The sequence below is a fragment of the Epinephelus moara genome, chromosome 13, assembly GCF_006386435.1.
Source record: "Epinephelus moara isolate mb chromosome 13, YSFRI_EMoa_1.0, whole genome shotgun sequence".
NCBI classification, from domain to species: domain Eukaryota; kingdom Metazoa; phylum Chordata; class Actinopteri; order Perciformes; family Serranidae; genus Epinephelus; species Epinephelus moara.
The window spans coordinates 32709906-32724882 of record NC_065518.1 but is presented as its reverse complement, the minus strand read 5'-3'; the positions used below and the strand labels follow the sequence as shown (position 1 = coordinate 32724882).

The following is a 14977-nucleotide window of genomic DNA, read 5'->3' as shown; positions in this document are numbered from 1 at the left end:
GCATGTCACTGAGTGCATACAGAGGAAAAGTGCTCTTTGGAAAATGGCTTTCCGTGGATTCCTAATAAGAGATTGACTCATGTTCAAGTTTATTCAAAAATATGTCTCTCCAGCAGCTTCTGGACCCCGACCCTTGCTTCTAGGAACTAAAAAGGCTGTGCTGATAACTTAATTTAGGAAAGCAGTTTCAGTTTTCACTGTCCACTTGCAACTACGGACTGTACTTTTGAAGCAATGCCATTGCTCAGTGGCAAAATAGATTACATGTCCAACTGGGCTGATTTAGGCAGCTGTGATAAATCTGTCTTTCAGTATTGCTTAAAATGTATAAATACATAATTGAGCAGTTGTGGAAAGATCAGTCCACCACACCCAATAAAATAAGTCTTTCTTCTAATTTCAGACTACACAGATGGATAATGCTTTTACTACTCTAGGCGCTGAGTTGTCTCCGTCTATTTTGACTCTGGATTAGCATGATCTCATCCACTATTGGCTGTTGACTTAAGTACAGTGCATGCTCACTATTTGGTAATTGTATTGTGTGTTTTTTTTTGTGACCAACACTACAGACAGTTTTAACCATGTTGTGTTTCCTATAGGAATACTTTACCAGCCAAATGAACATGTGTATTAGTTACTCACCCCACGTTATGATGAATTCATGAAGATAACTCTGTGTTTCTCACCACCTGCAGTGGACGAAAAATCCAAACAACAGAAAAAAAACCTCATGATGAGGGGTCTGCATTAAACAGCAATACTATATCAAAACATCTGCTTACAAAGTCTCACACAACTTATGCAATACAATTCAAGTCTCATGTATCCATTCGCGTGCTCAGTACCTTGACAGCCCTTGAAAGTAAAACGTATCTGTTCTCTCGTCAAAGCCAGACTAATTTTTCCTTTGCTGAACACAGATGCTGCTGGTCTTCCGCTGCCTCAGTCAGTTAGTTGGTTTGTGTTACCTGGCATTTTGGCCCTGACCCAACCCAGTCTCACTCCAAAGTTATCAAAAATCAGCACTTGGTCATTGACTTCTGGCGACAGATACAGATGAAAAAAGCTGTCCTTTCATAGTGGCATGATACATAGCCGGTCGCCGTTATTGTTTAACCGCACTTCCAAGATTGCTGCTTGGTTTTAACCAATTCAGCAGCATCCAATGAAGTTGCAGGAGAGAACTATACAGTTGATTGATTGATTGATTGATTGATTGATTGATTGATTGATTGATTGATTGATTGAGAGTTTAGGACTAGGGACTTGATGTGGGACTTGAGTGCAAATATATGAGACTTACTTGTGGCTTCAATTACTTGGTCTCAACTCTGCTTTGCAGTGCTTTCAAGTGCAACTTTTTGGCCGAGACACAGTTGACGTGTGGTGATGGAACAGTTGGCCTGGTCACCACTAGTTCTTTGATGTTGGTTTGGTGTGTCTGGGCCTTAGGGTTAGAGGTGCCTAAAAATAATTCCAGTTATGCTGAGAGCATTTTTTTTTATCTGCTCATTTTGAGTCTGATTGTGTATGTGTGTGTCTGTGGTTTATATCAGCATAGTGGATGCAAGATCTTTATTGTTTTTATGTGGGTGTGTGAAGTAACTTATGTTACATGTGCTACATATATAAAATTTCATCGCCTTACTAAATCTGGGAAACCACTTCAAATTAACTCTGTCTCATCCCTTGGTCCCTGGTCTGCACTTGAGTGAGCTTGAACCGAAACAAGGTCTTGCTCTTGACCTTCATTCACGAAACCCTTGTGATTGATTAGGTAAAGGTTAGGTTCTTACTGCTTTAGAAGATCAATCCCTGTAGATGATGACACAAATGAACCAGACCAATAAACCAGCAACATCATCAATATATAATATAGATTTTAGCTTGTGTTTTGGGGTAATTTATATTTTCAGGACAGTATCCTGCCTGGAACTGATGTCATAGATTTGTCAAACATCGTTTGACAAAGTAATTTTTACCCGAGGTCTGCATACAAGCTTTTTTTCTGAACTTTTAACCACATCCCATGGCCTTCATCTGTGAATGGCATTGTCAGTGAGCCAACTCCATGTCGACTGGCCAGTGCCAACCATGACATAGGCAGTATAGGCGAATGCTACGGCTGCTGTCATCTATAGGGGGCACCACAAATGGGGGAAGAAAAAACATCCTGCCGCCCCCCAGTCCCCCTCCCCAGCTCATTACACTTTACCTGCTCTCGCCATCACAGGGGGGTTAGGTTTCATAGGAGTCATGGCACAAAACTTACTAGGTGCCACTGCCTGTCAACAAAAATAGAGACAACTATGGTTAAATACCATAAGACAAAAGGACTGAACAGAGGGAATCATCAAAAATGCTTGCATGTGTAGCGCACACTTCATATCAGGTTAGGGAAAAAGTATTTACTGTTGCAGGGATGAATAACGCTGTATACTAAAGGTTATCATGTCCATCTCATCAGAAATTGGGGATGGATTAAGAGGAATGTTGGATTTCTCATTAATGCTAACTTTTTAGCACATGAGCTAACTTTAGCTTTAATAGCAAAACAAACTAGAGGAAACTGTTCGAGTGTCATCCTCCTTGTAAGATTGGCAAAGTAGTCAACCACAAAGCTAGCCATCCCAGTTTCAGCAATCCCGTCAAATCATCCATCTACGGAGTGAAAGTGTTCGGGTTGGCCAGTCTGGTCCTGCTGGTCGGTGTTTATTTTTTCAAGTAACACTCATGGCCCTGGAGAGTGAGTGACCTGACATGGTGCGTTTGTAAAATCAGTCTCACACTCTACACTAAATTAAGAGCCCTGTTGGTTGAAACAGAGTGTTATATTGTTACATGAATTAACGAACGGTTAATCACACATTCACTCCACTCAGCGCTCTGCTGCTCCATGTCCCCAGACAGAGTGCCCACGGTGCTCTGGATAACCGAACGGCACATTCAGGCAGCACCCCGAATTTCTAAACGGTCCAGTTTATGCCAGAGTGTGCTCCAGCACTCGGAATGAGTATTTCTGAATGCACCACTTGCATCATCTTCCTCTATAGGCTCTGTGCACCAGTTCCACTACTTCCTGAAATGAAGTAGGCATGAGTATTTCCTGTCCTATACTACTGGATTACGTGATTAATCAGGTGTGTGCTGGGTGTGCCGCACACCTGACAAAAAACCCCAAAACAAAACAAACATCAATATAAAAACACTGGTATCACGCCAGAATCTCAAAATCAGTGCATCCTTTGTTCAGTCAGAAGGTTAATTTGTATATTTCATTACTTTGCAATGTTGTGTATTATTTTATTGTTTATTGTTATGAACAAGTTAATTTGTAATTCTATTTTATCAATTTTATTTTATTAATTATTGTTTTATGATTGTTATAACACATACAAGATGCTACTGAAATAAAATTAGCACATATTTCTATCTTATTTTTTTTGTTGTAAGCTAGGTTGTTTATTTGCATTTTGGTAATAAACATGTAGTACTTTGACTGTTGAGCTGCAGCAAACAACATACTTTGTTGGTGGGGGCCTTGCCTAGGGCACCAAATGTGCTAGGACTGCCACTGCTATGGCCCAACACCATTGGCTGATGAAAGCAGTGAGATACAGTTAAAAACTCCAAGAGGAGCTAGTGAGGACCTTGAGTTATAATTTTTTGTCAAACTAAACATGTAGAATGTTAACTTTAACAGCAACACTCCTAGAATACATCAAAAGATGATGCTGTTGCCGGTTGTAGCTTCTTTGTTTCCTTTTCCTTCCTGAGGTCTTTCATCCATTATAAATCCATAAACTGAACATGCTCTGCATAGAAGGGGAAAAGGAGTGGAAAGAGGAACAGATCCTGTCTGACATTCCTCCTCCTGCTGTGCCTGAGCTTGTATACAAGCAGATCAGTGCAGCTTTGCTCTAACTATTCCAACCATGCTGATGGGACATGGGTAGACCAGAGGGGTGTGTTACTGAATCATGGAGGGGCTGGATCTACCACCTGGAGGTGGAGTCTTACTCATGTGCATGTGTGTGTATTTAGGGAGGAGATGGGGAGGAGTTTGAACAGAGGGGGAGAGTCCAGTGGAAAAAAGGGGGGTGGAGAGAAAAAAAAAAACCTGCCAGCTGTAGCTTGACTGAAGGGTTTCTCTGCCTGGTGTGGCATTCACATCCTAACGCTCATGTGGTAACATCCAGCATCGCTTGGCTTCCCCAGCACACTGGCCTGATTCCAGGGATTTGAAGTAGACAGGACAGACAGACAGAGAGACAAAGTGCATATATGCCGGAGAGAGATAAGTTAGTTCAGAAGTAGGAGGGAAAAAGAACAGAAAAGAAAAGAAAGGGAGAAGCAGGTGAGAAAGGAAAAAGTTGAAAGAGGTGTCTAGAAGAACCAGTGGTGAAGAAAGGTTGATTAGCTGACTGTACACTACAAATCCACTGACATGGCAGCCATGGAAGCACTGGAATCCACAAGTGCCCAGTTGGAGCCTCAAACCCTCACCGAGATCTCAGACGATGAGGTCAACCTCCCACCTTCAGACGACGAGGACGATGCCCTTGCCGCAGCTAAGAAGGAAATGTCCACCATAGGTACAGAGGGGGACGCCGCCGAAGACAAGGATGAGGCAGCAAAGGTGGACCAACAGGTGAATGGGGTCATGGTGCTGTCATTGCTTGACAAGATCATTGGGGCAGTGGACCAGATCCAGCAGACCCAGAGCGGGCTGGAGTCCAGACAGCAGGAGATGGAGCGTTCGGTGACCACCATTCAGGGCGAGCTGACCAAACTGGCCAAGAGCCACAGCACGACGTCCAACAGCGTCAATAAGATGATGGAGAAGGTGCGGAAGGTGAGCGTCAATGTCAAGACGGTGCGGGCCAACCTGGAGAAGCAAGGAGGCCAGATCAAGAAGCTGGAGAACAATGAGGCTGAGCTGCTCAAGAGACGCAACTTCAAAGTTATGATCTACCAGGTGGGAGAGTGTGCGTGTGTGTGTGTGTGTATAAATACCTGTAGGTAATGTGTGGTTATGGTTTGTCTGTTAAAGGTGTAAGGCTGCGTATGTAAATTATATGGAACCTAATAGGTTAAGGAATGGGTGTGGCCCACTGGTGAACAAAATTGGGCTACTGAATGTGAATGAAAGTCATGTCGGTGCTACATCACTTTCCAAAAAAAAAAAAATCCTGCGAAGATGGTTGTGTGGTAGTGGTGTCATACAAAGTTTACTGTGACTGAACGGGAAAGTGTTTGGCAAAGTTGTTTCTCAATTTGCAGAGGCACAGAGGATTTCAGGGAGTGGTTAAAGGTTACCTCAAATTGCTGCTGGCAAGTGCTCAAGTGACAGGCTGTGCTATCTCATCACTGAACCAACAATATCAAAAACACACTGCTCCCAAAGTAATGCATTTCCCAAGAAAAGATCATATTTACCAAATATGATCACCCTAAATATTCTCTAACCCTATCTTAACCCTAAATTTCACAACCCTACATACTCCTTGACCATACCCTAACCCTGAAGTGTCTTTTATAGTATAAGCATGCCATCCACCCTGACCCCCTCCTTACAACTTCTGCCCTGTAGAAAAACCCTCTGGACTGAAAAACGTTGCCTGTGATCATAATCCAGGCAGAAATTGCATTGCATTGCACCAGTACATATTACTGGTATATAAGATGCATATAAATTGATACACATCGATACCTATGAAAACAATTACCTGATACCTTACTCATACTTATTTATCGGAAAACACTGCTTCCAGTCTTGCTCCAGTTTGGTACGTGCCACATTTTCCACGTTTCAAACAATGAAGAACACAAACTCTCTTTATGACACGCAAACTTGTTTTAGTGACTTCTCATTCTTGTTCATTCTACTTCAAGCCTATACAGGCACAATTCATGATGTTCTTAAACAACTTACAGAAGCAGTGATCCTGGGTGTCTTTGATTGTAAACTTCCCAGATGTTGCTTTACACCACCCCTGCCCCACCCTAAATCTACTGTACATTGGTTCAATACTCAGTATCCACTACAGGTGGTGTCCAGATATTTTCCTTCCATAGCACACTATATATAGGTCTAAAGAATACAAGCCAAGTTCGCTGGCTGCCCAAATCATAAGGAATCCATTCGGAAAGTCATTTCACTCTTTCCCTTTTTTTTTTGTCAAACAAAGATGGAAAATACCACAAGCACGCTCAAGGTCCTGTTTAAGGCAGAGGAGTGGTAGCAGAGAGGAAGAGACGGGAGAGGAGAGAGGAGAGCTCTTAGCAGCAGATGTTTCATTTGAAAAGACAGAGAGCAAGTTTTTTATTTGAGGGGAGTTGAGGGGAGCCCTGTTTCTTTTTTTAGCCTGTGAGGCTGCAGTGTGATGTGTAATAGCTTGCAGCTTTTTGCACAGTGGCGCGAGAACATTCAGAGTTTCCACCCTTGACTCAGACATCATGGCTTGGACCGACCACACTCTCTCTTTTTCTCTCAGTCTCTCTCCAACAGCTGGGCAGAAGTCAAATGAGAGCTCCATCTTAAGCAACCCACACTGTCTGACTGCGAATGCTTATGAGTTAATGCTATTCTAACATGCTTACACAATACATTTGGCATACCAGCACAAGATTTTATACCTAATGATCTGCAGATGAGCAGGTTACAGCTCTCAGCAAGAAAATGCGCTAAATGCTAATCTCCATCAACACATCTGAAGGAATTTGATGACTGAACTCTTTCCCAATCTGAAAGCCTCATAAATCAACACTTTAATTAGTATCTAATAAAGTCTTGAAGCTGAGGGTTGCAAGTTTCCATTGCAATCTACTTGAAATACCACACAGGGAAAAACAAAACGGGTTGGGATTTTGCTAGCGTTAGCCAACTGCTTGGGCCCTGTGGCAAGAGAAACTCCCCCTGCAATGCCTATCTCTGGCTCCCTCACTAACTCAAAACACTGGCTTAGTTTATGGTTGCCAACTATGACATAATGTCAGATTCATCTTCATTAAAAAAGCAAACCACAATGTGTTGTTCTGTTTTCAATTTTCTGTGCTCCTTTGTTGCACTTTAAGGGCAGATACTTTCAAAATCAGCAGTAGACAGAAAAAACTCCACCAACAAACCCCCAAACTGTAACACTGTTTATTTGGCTCCTCACACCGTGTGTCAGCATATAAATACTTGGCCTTTGTTAGGACTCATCAGCCCTGTTGACTTATACAGTACCATGAACAATCACATCAATGCCACTCACAACACCAAAAACTTAAAGCAATATTACCTTTGCTCAGCTTTAAACAATTTGTCCAACATCATACAGAATTACATATAATCACGCCAACAGGGAGGAAGCAAAAACAATGTTGTGAAACTTTTGGTCCTCACTGTTTACCATGGGACTCAGCAACATGATCAGGGTCTTCATCTTATCTCCAAAGAATATTTCACCTGCAAAATGACCATCTGTATATCAGTTACTCACCATGTGTGTTACCTTGAATTCAAGAAGAAAAGATATTTTTGTCACATGCCTCCATGTTGAATGGAGAATACAAAAAAGGCAAACATTCTTCATAAATTAAGGTAAACTTGGACCACCTGAACAACAACAAAACTATATCAAAACTTCTGTTTACAAACTCTCACTTGTGGAGTATAATTCAAGTATCATTTATGGAGTCATATGCTGAGTACTTCCCAAACATAAACAGTAAATAAAGTGCTAGAATATAAAACACTTTGACCTTTGCCCTTACTGTAAATGAGCAAGCACGTGCTTTGATGTGTTTTAAATATTAAGGTTTCGTCACTGAGCATACAACTGGATAAGAGTATAAGAGTTTGTAAATGGATGTTTTGATATAGTTTTGCTGTTGATAAATGTGGTTCCCATTTACTTCAATACATATAGAACGTTGATGCTTTTTGTATTTCCTGTTCACCCTGGAGGCATGCGAGCAAAACAAAGTTTTCTTTATTAATTTAAGGTAATATGCAATGAGTAATTAATTTACAAATAGTCATATTGCAGTTAAAGTGTCCCTTTAACATCAACACACCCAGAGCCTCCTCATGAGGACCTGAGGACCTATCAGAATATCAAACCATGGCAATGAACAAATCATACATTTCTTTATTTCTAATACAATTTTCCCACAACAGTATTTATGGATAAGTTATAGTAGATTAAAATGGACATACTTGTGTGAAATAAAAGTACATCAAAACTTTCTTAAGTTAAGTACTTTACCCATTTTTAAAACTATTAAACTATTTTTAAACTAATAGTTATTGGTTGAAAAGCAATATGTTCTGCTGAAGCACCCTTGAGCAAAATAATTAGCATTAATCAGCTGAGGTCTGAGGTCTAAAATATGCTTGTTTTCTTTGGGTTCCTCTAGCATTTTGGTAAGAGATGATACCTGTCCTACCAGTGCCACTTTGAGTTGTGTCATCTGACACAGTGTATTATCATTGTTATTGGTGTTACTCATGATGATGTTGATGATATCACACAGCTACAGTTTACAAGTCATTCATATTGGATTTTCCTCCAAGCTCATAAGTTTTTTGTTTGCTTTTTGGTCAACTCTGTTGCACTCTGATAGTGTCTTACCTGAGTTAAGTTTCCATACAAGCAGAGTTACCCACCAAAGTCAAAGTGTGTCCTCCCATAGCTCTTATGGGCTTCTTCTGTGATCCCAGACTTGTTCCTCAATGGGATCAGTGTTCAGGGTCACTGGAAGCATTATATTACATTTCTACCATTAAGCAGATGTTACTATTCAGAACAATGCACAACAATGGAATTAACAGATGTATGTTCTTCCTTTTACTACCAACACTTCTGAATAGAATGGAATAGACTTTAGCCCCTTTTCCACCGCAGGAACTTTTATCAATAACCCGGAATTTTGAAAAACCTCTGCGCATTTCCACTGAAATTACCCGGGTAAAAACAACTTTCCCTCAACTGTAAATTTACCCTGGAAAAAGTACCTAGTAGGGGGGTAGGACTTTTCAGATTACCAAGAATTCTTGAGGGGCGGGGCTGTGTGCTGAAGAACACTGATCGGTGGAGCACACACATGCAGCGTTCTGCACTTCCTGGTATGGGCAGTCGCTGCAAACTTTATTTAATTTCTACAAGCTTCACTTCGTCTGTGTTTTGATTAAGGATGGGTACCGAAACCCGGTACTAAATTAGCCCCGGAGCTAAGTTATTAAAGACCCTAGTATTGATAAGCGCTAACGGTATTGGTTCTTTTGTGCCGGCGCTGAACTCCTCCACATACACACACGCCTACACGACACAGTAACTGGTGAACAGCTGAGCTGCCACGGTGGAAACAAAGTGAAGATAACTCGAAAATGACTCCAGTTGACGGCAGCTACACTCGTTACTGTAAGTGACATTAAACCTTAGTGAGTAAGAAGCCAATACTATATCAATACATGTGTTCAGTAGCATGAACATGTAAACATGTGGATAGTGACATTCAATATGCTCCATCCACAGTCTCTCATCCACCGACACGTTATGTCTTACACACGGACAGCACGCTAGTTCAGCTGATAGCGAATTGTTCCTAAAAAGCTCAAATGACAGCTGTCTGTATGTAGACTAACTTAGTTTGACGCTTATCTTAAAATACTTTTAAACTTAGCTGCTGGCTGAGACAAACAGCCCCAACTCTCTACACCAGCATGTAACCAGCCAAGCTGGCGGAGCCAAATACAGGGCACACGCGAATCATCTATGTCATCACGCTAAATTGAATAAATTATCCGGAACTTTCAGGTGCAGTGAAAACGCAAACCACACAGATTACCAGGAATTCTTTTACCCAGGTAAACAAATTCCTGGTAATGAAAGTTCCTGGAAATGCTGGTGGAAAAGGGGCTTTTGTTGTCATTGCACAAGGAGTACAACGAAATTTACCATGCCATGAAATAGAAAATAGGCAGTAATAAATACACAACACATACACGTACACAATCATCCCATATCAATGGATATATTAAAATAATAATAATGATGATAATAACATTTAAAATAGTATTGCACCAGTTGACCCATTATTGCATGTGTGATTCTCAATATAGTTCACAACACAACGGTGGGGCAGTGTTTGATCTGTTCAATTCAGTGATGGCTCTTGGATAAAAGCTGTCCTTCAGTTTAGAGGTCCGAGCTTTGAGTGCCTTTGTAGTGCCTCCCAGAGGGTAACAGAGAAAACAGGTTATGACAAGGGTAGGTTGCATCTTTCAGGATGTTCTTACTTCTGTGGAGGCAGCGGGTCCTGAAGGTATCCTCCAGAGAGGGCAGTGTGAGTCCAGTTATCTTTTCTGAGGTTCTTATGACCCGCTGGAAACGTTTCCGGACTGCTGGTGCCGGTTGCCACAGTAACTTCTAAAATCTGAGGATCTTCAGAGGCTTGATTTAGCTTTTGGGGTTACCAGCAATACTGGAGTTATATGGTTTTAATTCCAGCTATATCGCCAGAAGATAATGCATTGTATGTTTCTGCAAATTACAAATGTTTCATGCATATGTGTAACTGAACTGAATAACTGGACGAACCATAGCTGTGTTTCCACTAGGGATAGTGTCTTGAAAAGTGGTTGTTTTTTACCGAGACATTGCTACCTTTCCTGCCAGGATAGTGACATGAAAAGCGGTCGCTTTTTACAGAGACATTGCTTCATTTCCTGCTGGGATAGTGACATGAAAAGTAGTTGTTTTTTACCCAGACATCACTAAGTTTCCAGCCAAGTTAGTGACATGAAAAGCCATTGTTTTTTTTATAGAGACATCACTATGTTTCCTGCCAAGTTAGTAACACCAAAAGTGATTGTCTTTTCTCACTGAATCATTGCTACGTTTCTTGCAGGGATAGTGACACAACAAGCAATTGTTTTTTTTTACTGAATCATCACTACATTTCCTGCCAGGTTAGTGACACGAAAACCAGTTGTTTTTTACCAAGACATTGCTATGTTTCCTGCCAGGATAGTGACACGAAAAATCGGCATCACCGCCTTTCCAGCAGAGATTGTGCTGCCAAAACCAAACATTTTAAACCAAAACATGATCTTTTCCTAACCACAACCAAGTGGTTCTTGTGCCTAAACCTAACCACATTTTAACCACAGTGTTGTTGAAATGAAATTTTCAACATATCCACTACATTAAACATACAAATGTAATGTATCCACAGTTTGCAAAAAACCTACAATGCCAACACTTACTCTGCCATTTGGGATTTTAATTCACCTAGTATTATCAAGAAAATGCACAAGAACAACTACTGAGTATATTTTCACAGCTTGAATCAACTAATTTATAGTGTTGACATTGCAATGTGAAGTCAACATCAGCACTCCCATGTAAGGGTCCTTGGGTAATAATTTCATCCACTGACGGTTTGCGAGCTAATATGTGTCTATGACTCATGCAACCCAGCAACAGATACTGTTTTTTCTTATTTTTTCCAAACATTTTTTCAAATGACTGAAATAAGTTTAGATTCAGACACCCATGATTTATACTTGTGCTGTTCATGCCCTTAGGTAAAGCTCTGCCCTGGAGCTCTGCAGATAATAAAAACACACTGTTACTGAGTGGTGTTTACCGTTGCATAGGGTCAGCTCACACAGGGAGGACATAGCACGAGGGCTTTGTAGTGGAGCATAGGGTGTTTAATCTCTGCTTTATTAGTGGCTGGTGACCCACCACACTTCCCTCCACTCCCTCCTGGGCCCCATTCACAAGTGTGGTCCTGACAAGGCTCACACTGATGGCATTTATCTATTTGCTCATCTTGTTTTCTTATGAAAAACAAAAGTCATCAACCTCAGACACTGTAAATATGTGTATATACATATATGTGTATATTTATTAAAGCTTCCTGGTAGTCTGGAAAGACTTTGTGGCAGGATTCCTCATGGATATGTCTCTCCCTGGATTTAATTAAATCTCCATTGTAGGGATATAGAATTTTTGGGGACATAAGTCAGACTACATTTAATTTTATGGTGGCACAAATTACTGAAATCAGTCAAACTAATATCCGCCTAATGCAAAATCAAAGCCACCTATGGTTACTATCAACAATGCACACACAATCCCATAATGCTACTGGTATGCTGGACTAGCTCATGCTGCATGTAAATCAGTAGCAGTTCTGTCAGCACATCTACTGGAAGTGACTGCCTCCCTGTTAACACAAGCAGCTGTCCTCTGGGAGTGTGTGTGTGTGTGTGTGTGTGTGTGTGTTTCCATCCGTGGGGGCGTGTGTGTCTTTGGCTCATTTAAGCCTGACTGTCCAGTAAGCCTGAGATTTACTCCCTTACATCTGTGTTCAGTTCCTTGACAGCTGGGGCCATATGCTGCCAGAGAACAGAGTTTACTACACTCACCGAGGTTCCAACCTGGAATGTGACAGCTCTACCCCACAGTGTATGAGTGTGAGGGAGAGAAACAAAGGGAGTGCAGCAGAGTAATGAAAATGTTAGTTGTGTAAAGCTGCACAATCTCGTATATACGTTTGTCAATTTGATCCATTGGTAATATTATGAATGGATCAAATTGACAAATTGAGTGCAACACATTAAAGTCTTCCAGTAAAGACTTTCTGAAAATGTGTTCTGTCATCCCAGTTTGCACAGTTAATTGCACCTTCTCTATAAACCCAATCGCCAGAAAACTTGATGGCAGTGTATGTTTCTGCATTTGTACATCATTATGTAGCAGGTAAGTTGAAACTTCAAACCTTCAGCTTCGAACGCCACTGTGGTTAACGTGTGGTTATGTTTAGCCACAAAAACATCTTGATCATGGTTATGTTTTGGCTTTCAAAACCTGTGTTTTTAGCACTACTGCCACTGGAAAAGCAGCGATGGGTTGGTAAAAAAAACAGCCACATTCTGTGGTACAGACACCAATGGAAAAGCAGCCACCGGTCACTAAAAAGCACACAAGCTCAACAGCACAAAATCTACTAGAAAAGCAGTCACCAGTCACTTAAAAGCACACAAGTTTGACAGCACAAAAGCTGCTGGAAAAGCAGCCACCGATTGCTAAAAACATTGACATTCAACAGCAGAAAAACAGCCGATGGCTAGAAAAACAGTCGCCGATCAAACACAGATATTCGGTGGCACACAAGCCTCTGTAAAAAGCAGCCACCAATCACTGAAAAACATCGACATTCAGTGGCACAAAAGCCACTGAAATAGCGGTCACCATGTTAAAAAACACTGACATTCAGCATCACAGAAGCCACTGGAAAATTCAATTCAATAGAACTTTGTTTATCCCCAAGGAAATTCTTGAATCCTGAAGAAAGTTCTCGGTGCCGAAGGAAAAGTGGCCAATGATTGCTACAAAATATAGATGTTCAACCGTGCAAAAGCCACTGGAAAATGGCTACCAGTTGTTAAAGAACAATCTGTGCTGTTGTTTGTTGGCCTCAAACAGTGGTCGGCAGTGTAGAAGCTGTGTTGTCAAGGTGTTGCACCATCCACCGTCCACCCCATACACCATCCCCTCCACCTCCCACTGACAAGTCAGCTCATACTATGTCACTTTTGAAACATTGATATGATATATATGAAACATACAAATGTATCCGTGCAGATGCATACAATACCAACATTCTCTGGTGATTTAGGGTTTAGGGACAGTGAGCATGAAGACTGTCTACATGCCTGCTGTTCCTGAACATGTGTGAGAGGATGCCACCTATAGTAGAGACTGTTGGCTGAGAAAAATACATACTGTGCAGTGAGAATATGTGACCTGTTGACCTGAGGAGCTTCTTCCATCACTGTAAGGAGGGTGGAATAATATATGTGGGCAAGTAAGAACAAAAGATGAACTAGAGATTTCCATCCACTTTGTACAGGGAGTGGATGGGTGTGTTGCGATGAAGAGCAGGGGCCATATTTAGACAGCTGATTCATAGCACAGGCATCCCCAGCTCTCTGTCCTAACCTCCTCCTGCCTCCTCCTCCTCCTCCTCAGTCACCGCCCTGTTCCTCCCTCTCTCTCACTCGTCCACCCACCAGGATAATTCACTCCACATCGTGTCTTCCCCACCCCCACCTTGCCCTACACACCATCCCTGCTCCCTTACCACTATTCCTTTATTTTTCTCTCTCCTCTCATTTGATTCTTTTGATTTTTACATCTGGTTATTTTAGAGTTCATTAGGTCCGTCCTCTTGATTAATCAGGTCATCAAACTGAGATAAGATGCATATTTCAAAGGAGATCTTCAATGAAATATATTCGGACATCACCACGTTCATGATAAGTCATTCTGACATGCTACATATACTGATTAGATTTTGGTGGTCAAAGGTCAAGGTCACTGTGACGTGCGTCTTTCTCATTCTGGTGAATGGGATATCTCAAGAACACCTTAGGGGAATGTCTTCAGATTTGGCACAAACATCCACTTGGACTCAACGATGAACTAATTAGAGTTTGGTAGTCAAAGGTCAAGGTCACTTTGACCTCATCTGTGTCATTCTTGTGAATGTATTATCTCAAGAACACTTAAGCGGCCTTCACACGATAAGAACAATGCGTTTCGCTCACCGCCAGGTGTGGCACAGAGGTCAGATGTAAACTCGGTCAAAGTTCAAATAATTTCAACTCTGAGTGCAGTGCTCGGGTGGAAAATCTAAGCGGCGCGCGACGCCAAGGGTAACGGTGCTGCTTTGTCAGCCGTTGCCGCCCTCTCCATAGACAAACAATGGGACAGCCAGCACAAAGCGGTTTTACAGCTGATCATGTGTAGAGGCCTTTAAGCTGAAGGGAGTTTCTTCAAATTTGGCACACATGTCTACTTGGACTCAACAATGAACTGAGTAGAATTTGCTGGTCTAAGGTCAAGATCACTGTGACCTCATCTGTTTCATTCTCATGCACGCAATATCTCAAGAACACCTCGAAGGAATT

At 41.6% G+C, this 14977-nt stretch overlaps 1 protein-coding gene across 1 annotated transcript in view; it reads left to right on the top strand.

The window, feature by feature from the left end:
* The first annotated feature begins 4138 nt into the window (after positions 1–4138).
* cavin1b (caveolae associated protein 1b) overlaps positions 4139–14977 on the top strand; it is a 42549-nt gene continuing 31710 nt past the window's right edge. The window contains exon 1 of the mRNA XM_050059169.1: positions 4139–4981. Within this exon, the coding sequence (XP_049915126.1) occupies positions 4451–4981 (531 nt within the window). The 5' untranslated portion in view covers positions 4139–4450. The remainder of the gene's footprint in view (positions 4982–14977) is intronic.